The 15,738-nt window shown below is 57.3% G+C and overlaps 1 protein-coding gene across 4 annotated transcripts in view; it reads left to right on the top strand.

Moving 5' to 3' along the window:
- The window catches only part of SORCS2 (sortilin related VPS10 domain containing receptor 2), a 507,916-nt gene continuing 494,007 nt past the window's right edge, over positions 1,830–15,738 (top strand). For 2 of the 4 annotated variants that reach the window (XM_021100959.1, XM_021100958.1), the window contains exon 1: positions 1,834–2,402. In XM_021100959.1, the coding sequence (XP_020956618.1) occupies positions 1,914–2,402 (489 nt within the window). In that variant the 5' untranslated portion in view covers positions 1,834–1,913. Of the gene's footprint in view, positions 2,403–15,738 lie in introns of all 4 variants that reach the window. The other 2 variants (XM_021100960.1, XM_021100957.1) reach the window with 2 other exon arrangements.

Raw genomic sequence — 15,738 nt, 5'->3', positions numbered from 1 at the left:
CCTCTTGGTGAATTTGTGTCTAAGCTGGGACAGACCCAGCTCTTTTCTGACCACTGCGAAGTGCCTTCCCCGCCAGCCACTGCAGTGTTGGTTCCTTCGTAAGGTTCTTTTTTATTTTATTTTTCAAAAAATTTAAAAAGTTTTAATGGAAATATAGTTGATTTACAATGTTCTGTTACTCTGCTGTGGAGCAGAGTGATTCACACACAGACGTGCGTAACTCTTCTTTTAAAGATATATTCTTTTCCGTTATGGTTTGTCATGGACTAGAGTTCCCTGTGCTGTGCAGCAGGACCTCGTTGTCTGACCACTCTGCATGTAATAGTTGGCATCTGCTAACCCCAAATTTAGTGTCCCCCCCTTTGCCTCGTCTCCCTCCCTTCAGCCCTGCACTGACCCTGTTCTGTTCTTCAAGGCTCCCTGTGCTGGACCAGATGTTCCCACAGCTGCCGGCTCCCTCTTCTCTCTGACCCTGGGCCTGAGCTGGCGCTTTAGACTCCAAAGGGTTGGGGCTTACACCCTGGGGGGAGGGGCACATGCCAGGGCGGGAGACCTCGCAGACAGCTGGCCATGCGGCCAGCCCACTCTGTGATCAGGTATGACTTCCGGTTGAGCCTGGGGGAGCGGGCAGAAGAGAGGGCGCTCGGTGCTTCAGCTCTTTGGGGGCCAGTGGGACGCCCCACTCTCGCTATTTCCCACATGTTCAAGGCTTTTGCTCCTCTGCCCTGTTAGGCTCGCTCACTCTGCTCTCTCTCTCTGGGGCAAAGACATGCAGGGGGCGTGGGGTGGGGTGGGGTGGGGGTGGGGGTGGGGCAGGGACGCTGAGCCTGAGGAGCCACTGAAGAGGGATGGAGGCAGGGTGACCCCTGGCCTGGCAGAGGGTGCACAGCTGACTCTGACCCTGGCCTGGCCTTGAAGAAACTCCTGCTCCTGTCTCTAACCTGAGGCCAGTGAAGCCCATGGCGCGTGCTCAGCGAGGTGCACTGAAACCTGTCCAAGGAGGTTCATGACCTTGGGTGGGGACTTTCTGTGCTCTGAGCCTCCGTTGCCCCCTCTGCACTGGGCCTGCCAGGCTCTGAATGGGATTTTGCCCACACCCTCTCCTCTCTCAGGTGTCTGTCCTTATGCTCAGGGACCGCTCCCTTGGTGGCCCCTGGCATTGGGACATACAGCCACCTCTGCAAGTCTGGAAGCCTAAGCCACTGGCATGGCTGCACCGCGGAGGCTGTCTGGAAGCTGCTTTAGGGCCTTGGCAGAGCCCTCTAGCTGCCTGGAAGGTCTCTTTCTATCTCCAAGGTTCTAGGCTCTGGCTCCACTGTTAACCCTTCAGAGCCCCTACAGGAGAACAGCTCCCCACGTAGAGTCTGGCTTCATTCTGGCTCTTTGGGGTGATTCTGTCCATGGCTGCCCCCACTTGGGTGTGGTCTGTCTCCCTCCTCAGACTCTGAGCCGTGGGAACAGCGCCTGGCTGCGTTCACCCCTGCGTCCCCAGCGCTGGCTCTTGGCCGGCCCAGAGCAGGTGCTCAGTAACACAGGAAGAAGGAGCGGAAGGAAGGCCGGAGGGCGGGGAGGACGGAAGGAGGAGGTTCGGGGCAGGGAAGGGAAGAGAAGCGGTCTGTGGCCTGTGACCCTGGAAGGTGGGGGCGCGCTCCTGGACCTCGGCTCCTCGTTCCTGAGCGTCTGGCGCCCGCTCGGGAGGGCGCAGGGCCGGCCGGCAGGTGGCGGTGCGCCCTCGGCTGCGCGGGTTGGCGGCGGCGGAGCGGCGAGTCCCCTCCTCCCGCCGGCTCCCTCCCCTCGCCGGCTCCTTTCTCTGCGCTCTCGCTCGCGCTCCCCAGCGCCCTCCGCTCTCCCGGCCGCGGTCTCCCTCGCCCGCGCCGCCCCGCCGCCAGCCCTGCCGCCGCCCCTTGGCGACCATGGCGCACCGGGGACCCCTGCGCTCCCCGAAGGGCCCGGGCTCCGCCGCCCGAGCCCTGAGCCCCGGGGCGCCGCCGCCGCCGCCGCGCTCCCTGCGCTCGCCGCGCTCGCGGCCGCTCCTGGTGCTGCTGCTGCTGCTGCTGGCCGCCTGCGGGGCGGCGGGGCGCTCCCTTGAGCCCGGGCGCCTGGGTCCCCGTGCCCTGCTGACTCGGGCGCCGCCGAGCCCGCCCGCGGGGCGCGCGCTGCACGGCGACGGCGAAGACCAGCAGGCGCGCGGCGCGGAGCCCGGCGCCCAGGGTCCCGGTCCGGCTCCGGGACCTGGCGAGGACGGCGCCCCCGCCGCGAGCCAGGGGCGCTGGGCGCGGGCGGCGCCGGTGGCCGGATCGGCTTCGCGGGCGCAGGTCTCGCTCATCAGCACGTCGTTCGTGCTCAAGGGGGACGCGACGCACAACCAGGCGATGGTGCACTGGACGGGCGAGAACAGCAGCGTAAGTGACCTCCGCGCGCCCCCCGCGGGCCCTGCCCGGGACACCTCGGAGCCCCCACTTCCGGACGGCCCTGCGGTCACCCTTGGGATTCTTGGAGACTTGGGGACGCGAGTCACCTCGGCGGCGCCCCTACTGGCCCGTGGCCACCGGTTACTTGGGAAGAGGTACCCAGATATGTGAGCAACCTGCTTCCCCTCCGGGGATATTTCCACCGATTTCCGGGATCCTGAGCCACCTCAGGGGCGCCCCCACTGGCCTCTAGATCTCAGGTTGGGGGGCCCAACCAGAGGCTTCGGTACCCCGGCCACCTTGGGGAGCCTCGAGGCCCTTTAGGACCCCTCCCGCCTTGGTGTTGCACCTCGGCCGCCTTCAGACTCCACTTGGTCCACTCAGATTTGCTTTGGGATTTTGGGCCCCCGGACCCTCTCCGCCCTGGTCTACCCGGAACCCCGCTTGTGGCATCGCCACGGGTTCCAGGACTTCCCCGGTCAGCCCGGCGTCCGATTCTGGGACCCTTGATTCTGGGACCCCTGCTCCCTGATTCCCGTAGTGTGACCCACAGGTCCCTCGAGGACCCGAGACCGGACGCACTGGAAGCGCAGGGATCTGCTTACCTACCAAGCTGGGCTTTGCGCCGCGCATCGGACCGCGGCGGCGAACTCCCTGCACTCCTTGCCCTGTCCCCACCGCCGCCGCTACTCTGGCCTCGCTCCAGCTGCAAGTTCGACACCTCTTGCCCTGCAAAGTCACTTCTGTTAGGGTCCTCTGGCGGCGCCTCACTTCTTTTCACCAGCGCCATAGGCCCTATCCCCTGGGATCCCCCCTGTTCCTCTTTGGTGATGTATCCTGGGGCAGGGGAGTACCCTCATCGTCTTCCCTGGGCGAGCGAAGCCTCGCTTCCCTCCCTCCCTCCCCGCTCTGTTCCTGCCTGAGCAGATGACGCATGGTCATGCGGGGGTCACCTCTCTGCAGCCCTACGTGGGTCATCTCTACTTTTGAGAGAGACGGTGGTACAGGGAGGTGGCAGCTGTGTGGATGTGTTTGGGGGGGTGCTGGTTATGGGGAGGGGAGAAGCGGAGAAGAGACACGAAGCTTCTTTGCTTCCTTTCATCAATGTCCTCTCACTATCCAATGGCTGACCCCCAAGCCTTGACCACTGCTCCCCCAAGTTCTGAGGAAGCAGCATAGGGCCAGGGCCCCTGTATCCTTTGGGAGCGGAGGAGTGGGGATCCAGGCACTCCCCTAGTCAGGACAGGGGTGTGACCTGGGTTGGTGGCACTTCTACCCACCTCCTCGGCCTAGCCCTGTTTGCTGGGCTGCGATGGGTGCGTGATGAATGTGTTGAGGGTTGGGGGCCCCTCTGGATGGGCCTGGTTGGTCCAGAGCTCAGTGCCCTGCCGGCCCCCCTCCCCAGCTTCCCCCGCAGAGGCCAAGTCTCTGGTCTCTGGTCATTTTTGCCATCTCCAGTCAGACTAGAAGCCCTGGGGGGAGGGGAAGGGGTGTTGCTGACGCCTTGGGCACTGCTGGCCAGCAGGGGGCAGTCAGGGCCCTGAGGGGGTGGTGCTTTACAGAAGGTAGCAGGTGCCCCCTCCTTCCAAGAGCCTTGGTGGGGGGGGTTCCCATGAGACAGAGGTCAGACCCCAGATGTGCGGCTGGCCCCCGCCCTTCACTGTGTACCTGAGCTGTAACCAGGACTGCAAGGTAGCCTGGACACCGGTAACTCAAAGGAACAAATAAATATTACCAGCCCGTCCTGGGGAGCTAGAAGATCTAAACCAAGACCTTTCCCTCCACCCCCCAGGCTGTCCATTCCGCAGCTCACTCATTTCAGCTTCGTGTGTGTGTGTGTGTGTGAAAGAGAGAAACGGGGGCGGGGTGTGTGTGTGTGGGCACCAGCCTCCCAGCTGGGAATCAGCACCTTCAGGACTCACTGGCACCCAGCCCGCCCACCCCCCGGCTCTCCCCAGAGTGCAGAGCTTCCTTGGAGAGATTGAGGAGGGGTCTGGACTCAGGGCTGGGGCAGTGGGGTGGGGGGGTGGTCAGGGCCTGGCAGAGGAACCCACCTGGCTTTGCTCCTTGGCCAGCGTGGCTGTCGGGTGACTCCTTTGGGACTGTTTCTTAGCTGCCTGCAGGGCATGCTTAGAGGGGGGCTTGGAAGGGGGGTGTGGAAGTGGGCCTGTGTGTGCTGGCTTCTCTTTGGGGCGGGGGTTGGGAGCGCAGATCTGGAGAGGAGCTTTGAGACCAGCCTTCGCCTGGCCTCTGGGAAGTGGGGGCAGGGTGACGAGAGCGGGGCGTGGCCTAGGACTTAGACACTTAGGCGGGAGCCTAAGTACTCAGTCCTGTTAGCTGGGTCCTGTCTGTGGGGGAGAAGGCAAGCTCAGGGAGAGACGCTGCAGAGATGCTGCTGGGCATCCGGCTCAAGCACCTCCCACTCCGAATGGGAAGTCAGGGAGAAGACTCGCTGCAAAAGTCCATCATCCCTTGGCTTGGGCAGCAGGTGATGCTTTAAGAGTTTCACTTGCCTGGGAAAAACTCAAGAGGAGTGAAAGCTGTAACCAAGCGCCAAGTAAAACCATTTTTCTCGTCGTTACGGGCTCAGCGCTGCGCGCATGCGTAGAATTATTTTCTCAGCACGTGAAGTGTCTCAGAAATGCACTTCTGTCCCTCTGGCTGCTGCAGGGCCAAAGATGCTAGCCAGGATTCTGCACTTGGTTCACCTCTGCTTGAAAGCACCTTATTTGAAAGCTACAGCAGAAAAGAAACTAACTTGAGCCTGATTTGCTGTGCAGTCTTTTTTAAAAATTTATTTCACCTAATTTGCGCTGGTAGGAGCCGCTCTCTGCGGATAGATAGTGTTTGCCTTACCATGTCAGGTGGTTTTCAAAATTAAAAAAAGCATTTGATGTGAGGGATAGACTTTTTAGAATGGTATTTTAGAGCATCTGCAGACAAAGGATTGTAAGGCTTCAAGGTGGCTCCCGGACAGTCCCCGCTCTGCAGCGCTGGGGACACGTGCGTTTTCCTTCAAAAGGCTTAGTTTCCTCCCGCTCCCATGGAGATACGGAAGGGGACTCGCTTGGAAGTCTAAGCACTGCCTTTCTGTCTGCCGTTTGGCTGTAGAAATGAATTGTTAGGTGTGAAATTAAGGTTGCGTTGAAACCAACCTGCGTTGGATGGATCCAGAATGGGTGCACAGAGGCTTCCAGGTTCTGGGTCTCCCGAGCTGCTGGCAGAGATAGAGGTGTAATCTGGAGGTGGACGGGTCTCTGTTTCTGGGGTCGAGGGTTCACGCCCCCCAGGGGGACACTGCTGTGCCCTCTCCCACTTTTACTGTTTTGGGGAAATCGCATGCTTGTATTTCTTTAAGAACAGCTCACCTGCACGCCTTCCCTCTTTGCAAAACTGGAACCTGAGCTTTGAAGCATCGACGGCTGGCACGTGAGCTTCCTGCAGCCAGGCCCAGCTTGTTTTGCTTTGTCGCTGTTGGTCAGTCCATGGGCACCGCCTGGCCCCCTTCCCCATGTCCGTGCCGTGCTGTGTCTGCAGGGTTGAGGGAGTCAAGGGGAGTTGTATGCAGAATATTCTACCCTGCCTCTCCATGCTGTCTACTCCGGGATCTTCAGGAACCTACTATTTGTGCTGTTTTATACCCGGAGAGCCAGAGCTCCAAAGCAGAAGTGTGGCGCTTCAGAAGGCTTGAATTGGGTCCCACCCAGTGCACCTGTCAGATGCCAAGGCCCTGGGAGCAGGAGGATTAGCCTCCTGGGGCCGTTATAACCAAGTGACAGACCGGACGGCTTAAGTTAAGCAACAGAATACATGTTCTCTCAGTTCTGGAGGCTGGACGTCCAAGACCAAGGGGTCGGTAGGATTGGTCCCTCCTGAGGCCTCTCTCTATGGCTTGTAGATGGCCTCTTCTCATTGTGTCTGTGTCCTAATCTCTTCTTATAGGGACACAAATCATATTAAATCAGAGCCCATTCCAGGGGCCTCATTTTACCTTATGCCCGTCTTTAAAACCGTATCTCCCAGTATAGGCACATCCTGAGGTCCTGGAGGTTAGGACTTAAACATATGATTTGTGGGGGGAAATTCAGCCCGTAGCAGCAGAGAAGGGGGTCTCTTTGCAAACCCTGAGCTTAACACAGTGGAGCTTGGAGTAGTCCCACGGGGAAAGGGATGGATATGAACAGTTAGGGTACGAGGGAGGAGCGGGGCAATCAGGGAAGCCTGCATGGAAGAGGAGTGTCAGGATGGACTTACAGAACGAGTGGGGAGCCTGTGGGAGATGGAGAGGAACAGTCTGGGGGAGGAACCGCTTGAGCAAGGTTTGGGAGTGGCCAGCGGAAGCTGTGTCGTGTAAGGAGACCGTGAGCTCACTGTGCACTGAGAGAAATCGGAGGAAAGAATTTGGAACAAACTGGTTGAAGTCCACTGCTAATGGGTCCCAAACACAGGGCGCAGGAGCCCAGCGTGGCGGCATTGGGTGGTGGTTATTGGTGCCTGGGCGTCAGAGCCCGCTCGCCTGGGTTTGTGCCTGGCCCTGCTTCTTCCAGGCTCTGAGATTTGGGGCAGATCCAACTAAGCTCTCTGGGCCTCACTGTTTGGATCTGCAGGAAGTCAAGGCAGGTGTGTCAGCCGTGCCAGCTGAGTCGCACAATCCACGTACAGAGCCGGCCCCGGGCCTGGCCGCGGCACGGGCTCAGTGCGCAGTAGCAGGCAGGGCTGGCTTTCAGCCAGCGCCCCAGGGGCAGTGTGCAGGGTGGGGCTGGTGAAGGGCCCGGAGCGGGCAGCAGGCGGGAAGAGTTCTTGTCTGAGAGAGAGGTTTCGGGTGCCTGGGGACAGGATGTGACTCTGCCCCCCGCCCCAGGCCCTCCCTTTCCTGAAGCCACCCTGGCTTCACTGCCTGCTGCCAGCCTCCAGCATCCAGAGACCACAAAGGCCTTGGTATGAAGCCCTTCAGGTTCCTGAGTGAATCGGCAGCAGAGCTGATTTGTAGCCTGCATCTGACGGCTGTGGTTTTGTGGTGACAGCTCCGCTCCTTGCTTGCGAGCTTGGTGGCTCCAGGGTCTTACATTTAAGTCTGCTGAACTTTCTGTGAGATGTGTTAGAATCCCAGGCCACACCGTGCGGGCCTCCCAGCGTTCGCCACGGGGACTGGGTTGGAGAGAGGTCTGGTTTACCAGTGGCAGAGCCGTGGCTGGTCAGTGCTTGCCTGGTGGGCACCTGCCCAGATGAAGCACTTCTCTGTCGTGGCAGCCTTCACTGAGGGCAGCCAGAGGCCACCCAGAGGAAGACAGAGACAGACAAAGGTCAAGGGATGCGGTGACCGGCCCTGAGTGCCTGTCACATTTGTTGTCAGGAAGCCAGCTGTGCCAGCCTGTCGGGGACCCTGGGCCTGGCAGCCAGACCAAGAATGATGAGAGAGCGAGGGCAGCCAATGCTGCAGGCAGGTGGCGGTCAGTGGAGATGTGAGCGGAGTCTAGGTGCATCTTGGCGTGCAAGCTGCCAGTGTCATATGGGGGGTGACATGTCCAGGGCCACCTAGGGTCTCCACGTTCTCTCCATGCCTGGAGAGATCATATGAAGTTTGAGAGCCTCGGGTAGGAAGAGGCCTCACACGAGCCCTCAAAACAGCTGCTCTCTAAGAGGGTCTGTTAGGTGCTGGGATACAGCGGTTGTGCAGAATCAGTCATGGCCACTGTCCTGGTGGGACACTGGGACAGGACAGGATTTCATCACACAATTCTGGTGCCCTAAGGATCTGCCCCGGGGAGGTCAGGGAGGACTTCCTGGAGGAGGTGATGACCGAGCGGCTCTGAAGGACAAGTGGAAGCAGGGTCACCCAGGCTGAGGAGGGGGTTGCCATGGTGAGAGGGTGAAGGCTGAGGGAGGAACATGAGGTCCTAAAAAGCCTGGCGCACCGGGCAGAGAAAGAACAGGTCCGTCCATCAGGAAGCTTGGCTCCAAGGCATAAAGACAGCCCTGTTAATAAAGCTCCCGCGCACATGGCACGAATCTACTTGGGCTTTAATGAAGTGGCTATTTAATTTGTAGTTGCATGAGGGTTCCTGAGAGTGTTTTAAAGAGGTCATAAATTAACTTCATTCTTCTGCACGCCCCTTCGGATTAGAATGCAGCCCAGTGCTTGCGTAGGCCTTTTTCAGAGTTCCTGTTGTTCTGACATTTTATTTTATTATGATTTGTCAGGAGCAGACTGAGCCCCCCAAGGGTGAAAGCAGGGAGCGCAGAGGTGGCGCGTTCAGAAGGCGCGTGGGCACAAAGCCGAGTAGCCCCGCGCCGTTTCCAGTTGGGGAAGACCCGGGGGTGGGGGGCTGAGTAAAGTGCCTTCTGCGAGGGCATCCTCATGTTTGGTGAGTTATGCATGGATTCTCACCCATGGCTCCCTTCGCCCTCACCCTCGGAGTTCCCGAGTTTGTGGGGTGCTTTATGGAGTGCAGAGGGGTGCTGATGACCTGTGAAGCCAGCTGACGCCGAGGCCCTTGCTCCTGGCTAACTTCTTCCCAGGTCTGGAAGCTCAGGAAGCAGGGGAACTCCGGCTTTCGTTGTGGGCGCAGCAGGATCTCCATTGCAGCACCTGGAAGGTGGAGCAGGCGTGTGGGTCTGTTCCCAGACTACACCCCATGGCGTGTGGAAGTTCCTGGGCCCGGGATCGAACCCAGGCCACAGCAGTGACAACAGCAGATCCTTTAACCACTAGGCCACAGGGGAGCTACTTTGAAAGCCTCTTCCTAGGTGTGAGCTTGGAGTCTGGGCATAGAAGTGCCATGAAAACGTGTCCCCGAGGCTCTTCCGGTCCCCCCCCCCCCACCGAGTGGCCGGTGGGGCTGGTGAATGCTCCGCCGCCCCACGCAGGTTCCCGCGGCTGCGGGCCGTCCCCGACCTGCTCTGCTGGGCTGTGAAGTGATACCTGCTCCCATCGTCCCCGTGAACTGGCGACTGATAATCCGCCCGCGAGGGCAGCAGCCAAACCCTTTCTATTTAAGCCCCAAGACTCAGGGACGCTTCCCAGAGCACCCGGAGTGCCCGCCTCTTGATCCCGATCAAGCTCCGTGTATTGTTTCAAACATTTGACAGGCATTCTGGAATGTGAGCTCTCACTGGAGGACTGGGAAAAAAAAGAGAAAGGAATTAAAACTCCGATGTTCTTTTGAGGTGGAAAAGTTCCTTCTCATTTTGCATCCCAGTAGCAGTCAGTTCCTGTATTTGCCCAGAAAATTACAATCATTTAATTAGTTTCTTCTCACACCAGCCCGAAGATCTTAAAATAACGGCGCCCTCCTTCCTTGGTGATTTTCTTGCAAAAGCAGATAATTTCCTGCAATGTTGCGCTCGCCTTGACTCCAGCAGGGCGCATCGCTCACGCGACGCCCCTTCCTGATGCTCAGAGATAAATTAAGTTCAAATTAAAGTTAGAGAAGAGCCAGGCCGAGTGCGGCTGCTTCTATTCAGATCACTTTTAATTCAGAAAGGATTCTTTATGAGCTTTCTGCGCCGTGCACTTTTCCGAGGCGTCAGAAGTAGAGATATCATCTCCCAGGCCCTAGCAGAGAGATGGCTTTGAGAATCACCTCCCTGCCTCTGCTTTGGAGGTAATTTTATCTTATAATAACACTTTCTCATTATTTACATTTTGCTCCTGATTAGTAATAAGGAAGTTAATAATCGCAGTCCCCTTGTGTGTGCCCACGGCTGTGCCAGGCCCATGACCTGCCTTAACTCATCTGGTTCTGGAAACAGTCTTAAAAAGTAGTTACAGTTAGGAGTTCCCGTGTGGTGCAGCAGAAACGAATCCAATTAGCATCCATGAGGTTGCAGGTTCAATCCCTCGCCTCTCTCAATGGGTTAAGGATCCAGCGTTGTCGTGAGCTGTGGTGTAGGTTGCAGACATGGCTCGGATCTGGTGTTGCTGTGGCCAAAAAAAAAAAAAAAAAAGTAGTTGCAATTATTGTATTTGTTTTACAGAAATGTACAGCATCAACGGATAAGGGTCTGAGCTGTGGTTTCACTCTTCACGCTTGAGCCTGAGTGCTAACTCCTTTTTTTTAGTGCAACAAAGATTTTTATTCTTCTTCTTCTTCTTTTTTTTTTTTTTTTTTGCTTTTTAGAGCCGCACCTGCGGCATATGGAGGTTCCCAGGCTAGGGGCCAAATTGGAGCTACAAACGCAGGCCTGCACCACAACCACAGCAACGTGGGATCCAGGCCGCATCTGCAACCTACACCACAGCTTATGACAGCGCTGGATCCTTAACCCACTGAGCGAGGCCAGGGATTGAACCCGAAACCTCATGGCTCCTAGTTGGATTGTTTCTGCTGCGCCACAGTGGGAACTCCTTTTTTTCTTCATGATTTATTCATGGTGGTGAAATACGAATACGCTCACCCGTTTTAAAGTGTGCAGTTGAGTGGTGTTAATTGCATTCACATGGCTATGCCGCCCTCACCACCGTCATCTCCAGAAGTTTGCCATCTTCTTAGCCTGAAGCGCTGTCCCCATCAAACACTCACTCCCCTCCCCTCCCCCCTTCCCAGGAAACCTCCGTCTACCTCTGTCTAGGAGTTTGACTGTTTATGCTGGAGACCTCATATAAGTGGAACCAGACAGTATTTGTCCTTCTGTGACAGGCATATTTCACATGGCATCATGTCCCCAGGGTTCATCCATGTCGTAGTAGGTGTCACAATGTCCTTCATTTTTTTTTTTTTTTTTTTTTTTTCCTTTTTAGGGCTGCACTTGCGGCATATGGAAGTTCCCAGGCTAGGGGTGGAATTGGAGCTGCAGCTGCCAGCCTACACCACAGCCACGGCAGTGCCAGATCTGAACTGTGTCTATGACCTACACCACAGCTCATGGCAATGCTGGATCCTTAACCCATTGAGCAAGGGCAGGGATCAAACCCACATCCTCATGGATACTAGTTGGGTTCACAACCCACTGAGCCACCATGGAACTTCCTTCCTTTTCAAGGCTGAGTCATTTTTCTGTGGGGCTGGACTACATCTATTTGTTTTTCCATCGTGCACCCCTGGGCTGCTTCCACCTCTCGGTGTGGGGAGCAGCGCTGCTGTGGACGTGGGGATGCCAAGGTCTGTTCAGACCCCTGCTTTCGCGTCTCCTGGGCACATACCTCGAAGTGGAATTGCTGGTCATTTGGTGGTAGTTTTGTGATTGAGCCTGGGGTCTTAACGACAGCAGAAGGCACTCTTGGGTCGGTCTTGAGTTGGCCCCTTACTGCCGGGTTGCAATTCCCCAAGGAAATCCACCGCCCTGTGGTTTTGGAGGAGAAACTTTCACCAGTGCCATCCCATACCTGGGAAGGACGTGGCAGGGAGCCGGCCGGGGGTGGGGGGTGGTCTTGTTTCTGGTTTCTCCTAATAACCCCCCTTCTGCCCTGTGTGACCCAAGTGGGGGGCTGTCACTTGGGCCCAGGAGATTCTGGATCTCTCCGCATTGCAGAAATGGGCTGACTGGTCCCAAGCCCGGCTGGGAGTGGTGAGGACATGGGCAGGGAGGCGAGGTCTGGGCTGCTGCCCTTGCGAAGGTGAACCGTTTACATCTCAAGTTCAGGTGCACTTTGCTTCCTCCCTGCTTTTAGGCCCTTTTCCCTATTGACTGCCTCATGGACCAGTTACGAATTCAATTTTCACTCTGTAAAAATAAAGCACTCAATAAAAATCTGATGTTTTTCTCAATGTATTCTGATCCGTGCTGCTTAACCCCATCCAGGCTTATGTTCTGATTGATCACTTGAACGTGGAGGGGCTTTGGGGCTTTCATTTCGTTCCTGTGGCCCTTTGTCAGTGATTTGAGGCAGCTGCTGCTCCGTGGGGGGGTCAGCACCACGGGCCGCCCCCAGATTCATTCACATGGAGGGGCTTCCCGGCTCCAAGGACTGCCTCCCCCCCCCCCCATCCTGGCACAGCTTTCTCTGTGGCATAGACTCCCCCCATCCCAAGTCTGGACAAGCCCACAGACCTTTCTCAGAATGTAGTTTTTATAACCAGCATAACACAGAATACATGGGATTAAAAGGAAGTAAGTTCCATGGCAATAAAATTACCAAAATATTGAAACTAAGTTCTTTAGTAACACATTAACAAGAGTTAGCAGCGAGGACAATAACTACCCCAGTTTTGAAGTCGTGATGACGGTAAATGGTAGTTCGAGATGGACATGAGCCGTCAGGTGTTCTGGAAAACACCTGTGATTTCTGTGGGTGACAAAGTCCCAGGTACTAATGAGACCGTTGTGGCTTGTTGCCTCCTATTTGATGGAGGAAATGCCCGATTTCAGTTGGAGCTGCTGAAAATAAAGAGGTCATTGTTTTTGCATCCAAGTTCCTCAGTCCCCCGGTTCTGTGGTCCCCAAAGAGCCCAGGTGAGTAGAAGCGAAAGTAGCACCAGGTAGGATGTGGCTTATGGGAACGAGAGGGGACAGACCTTGAATGACTCTCTTCCCCGCCACCCCCACCCCCAGCGTCCTGTCTCCCCCAGGCCCCAGCCCCTCCTAGGTCCCCTGGGAGGGCGGGGCTTTTGTCTGTGGGTTCTCTGCTGCCTCCCAGTCCCAGGTGCTTAGGCGCTTAGTGGAGCCTTGCCTGCAGGGAACAGCGTTGCAGGAGGTAGAGGGATCGGCCTCCTGCCCGGGAGGAGGCGGAGGCAGAGAGAGAGGGAGAGCATCCAGAGGCTCCCACTGGCAGCAGTGGCCCCAGGCCTCCTGTCCCCTGCCTCTGGCCAGGGTGGGTCAGCCAGGAGCCAGGGCCCTCAGCAGGAGCTCCAACTCCACAATTAAGTTCTAGATTCTCTGGCCCCAGTCTCATTTCACTCACAGAGAACACAGCACCCAGGGGGCGGTTGGCTCAGCTTTTCAAACAGGAAAAGGGACAGTGGGTGGGTTTAAACGCAGGGAGCTTCCCTGGAGAGCAGCTGGAGGGAATCTGGGAAGGTCGGCTTTCTGCTGGGTGTCTTCTTCCTTTTTAGGGCCGTACCCTCCGCGTGTGGAGGTTCCCAGGCTAGGGGTTGAGTCAGAGCTGCAGCTGCTGGCCTCCACCACAGCCACAGCAATGCAGGATCTGAGCTGTGTCTGCAACCTACACCGAAGCTCACAGCAATGCCAGATCCTTAACCCACAGAGCGAGGCCAGGGATCGAACCTGTGTCCTCATGGACACTAGTTGGTTTCGTTACCACTGAGCCATGACGGGAACTCCATCTGGGTATCTTTCTAGGTATCACTCACTTGGTCACCTGTTCATTTGTCCATCTGTCAAACCTGCATCAAGTGTTTCCAGCCTCCCGGGAATAACTGGGTTCTGGCATCTCCCCTGGGAGGGAGCCCCCAGAACAGCTTTTGTCCATGTCCCCTTCATTCTGTGTCTGCCTATGTCTTTCCTTCAGAGTCACACCTGCATCGTGATACCTTTTAAAAGCTTGAAAAGGTGCCACCTGGGGTGCTTGCACCCTCCCCCTACGCCGGCACCCCTGGGGGCCGAGGGATGCATGGGCTAGGAACTCAACCCAGCCTCTGGCCGAGGCCCCGCTGATGTGCTTGGGGGGTGCCCACCGTGGTGAGGGTGGGAGCTGCTGAGGTGGGTGGGCTTCCCTGGGCTACTCCCTGGCCTTTGGAGATCTTAGGAGCAGCTTCTGCAGCCCCAGGAAGGGGGCGGCTGGCACTGCGCGGATTTGCTCCTTCCTTTAAGGGACTTCCATGCGGTTGCGTTTTCTTCCTCTTGCCCGAGTCGTTTGCAAAGCAAAGCCCAGAGTCTTTCGTGAAACGGTCAGCTCTGAGAGCCCACTTTAAAATGGAGTATTTCTCACGGATTTCCGGGCTTTCCCACGTTCCCTCACACGAGTGATCAGCTGGACACTCCCTCCTAAGAGCCGGCCAGACTTTCTCTCCATCTTGCTGAGGCTGAGCAGAGGCCCGCCACCTGCAGGCAAACCCGAAACCCATGGCCTTCCAGGTGGGTCTAGTGGGAAGGGCGCTTGGGGCTCCCTTCTGAGATCCTGCAGCTTCCCCCGGCCCCAGGGTCACCAGTGCCCTTCCTGGCGGGAGGAGCAAGCCGGAGGGGCTCTGGACACTGAGGTGGCCTCGCCCTGCCTGGTCCCTGGGTGGAGGCAGGGGGTGATACTGGGACAGTCATTTCCCCAACATTTGTTGTGGTGCCTTTTAAAGGGTGTGGGTCATCCGCCTGAAATTCCACCAAGTGCATACACATTCCCAGGTCATTAAGGGGGCGTGGGCGAGTGGCTGAGGCCGTCAGCGCCCCCTTAATCCCTTTTATTCCTGCTCCACCTGGAAGAAAGCGGAATGGCTGTTGGTAGAGGCAAGTCTGTAATGCATGTTATCTGCTGTCTCTCAGGCTCATTCTATCAAGAATGTAAGAATGTTCCCAGTGCGGCCCCCCGCCGCCCGTGGATAAATCCCCTTTACTGCTCAGAATCTCCGTGGCCGCCCAGTGGAGTTCCTGTCTCCACAGTGGGGGGAGGGATTCTTGTGGAAAGAAGAGAAGGGGCAGACTGCAGGGGGCCCAGGAGAGAGAGCTGGCTCTCCGGGGTCTTGCTCTCCTCCCCCCTCTCGTGGGCTGTATTGCGCACACCCCACCTGGCTGTGTCTGACCGGTCGGTCAGATCTTCCTGGTTATAGGTTTAAGGGTTCCTCGAGTGGAGAGCGCTTTCTCACTTCCTGCTTTTCTCATGGCCCCCGGAGTGCTGTGCACGGGTTCTTGGTCACAAGTCACAGAAACCTGACTCCAAATAGCCTAAGGGAAAAGTGGAATCAAATGCCCATAGATCCAGAAAGTCCAGGGGTCTGGCTTCAGGTGTGGCTGGCTCTAGGTGCCAGAGACCAGGTGTGGTCTCTCAGACTCTGAGCTTCGGCCGCTGTCTCTATCTCTGATAGCCCACTGGGGTCATGGCTTCTTGAGAATCTGAGGCCAAAGAATGCTGCCGTCCTCCAGTACTTCCCCCTGGAAGTCCAGAACTGAGGTGCACTGGCCTTTGTGGGTCGTATGCCCTCCCTGAGCCCATCTTGGCCAGGGGCTGAAAGGCTGATTGCTAGGTCAAGGCCCCCTGCCCAATCCTGAACCCAGGCAGATAAGACTGAGAGTGCAATTCTGGGTAGCATGCTGCAGAGGGCGCTGTGGGGAGTTAGGGGGCCTGAGCATCAGCCTCACGACTCTCTCAGCTTTGTTGTTGGACGCTCATCCTTCCGTGCTGGGAGGTCACCCCTGGCTGCCGGATGACATCCCACTCCCTCCCCCAAAGCCCAGCACTCCCTTGGGGTCAGCTGTGGGCTGCATGATTTCCGTACGAGCA

Source organism: Sus scrofa, chromosome 8 (assembly GCF_000003025.6).
Source record: "Sus scrofa isolate TJ Tabasco breed Duroc chromosome 8, Sscrofa11.1, whole genome shotgun sequence".
Classification (NCBI taxonomy): Eukaryota; Metazoa; Chordata; class Mammalia; order Artiodactyla; family Suidae; genus Sus; species Sus scrofa.
This window is presented reverse-complemented; position numbering and strand designations above follow the sequence as displayed.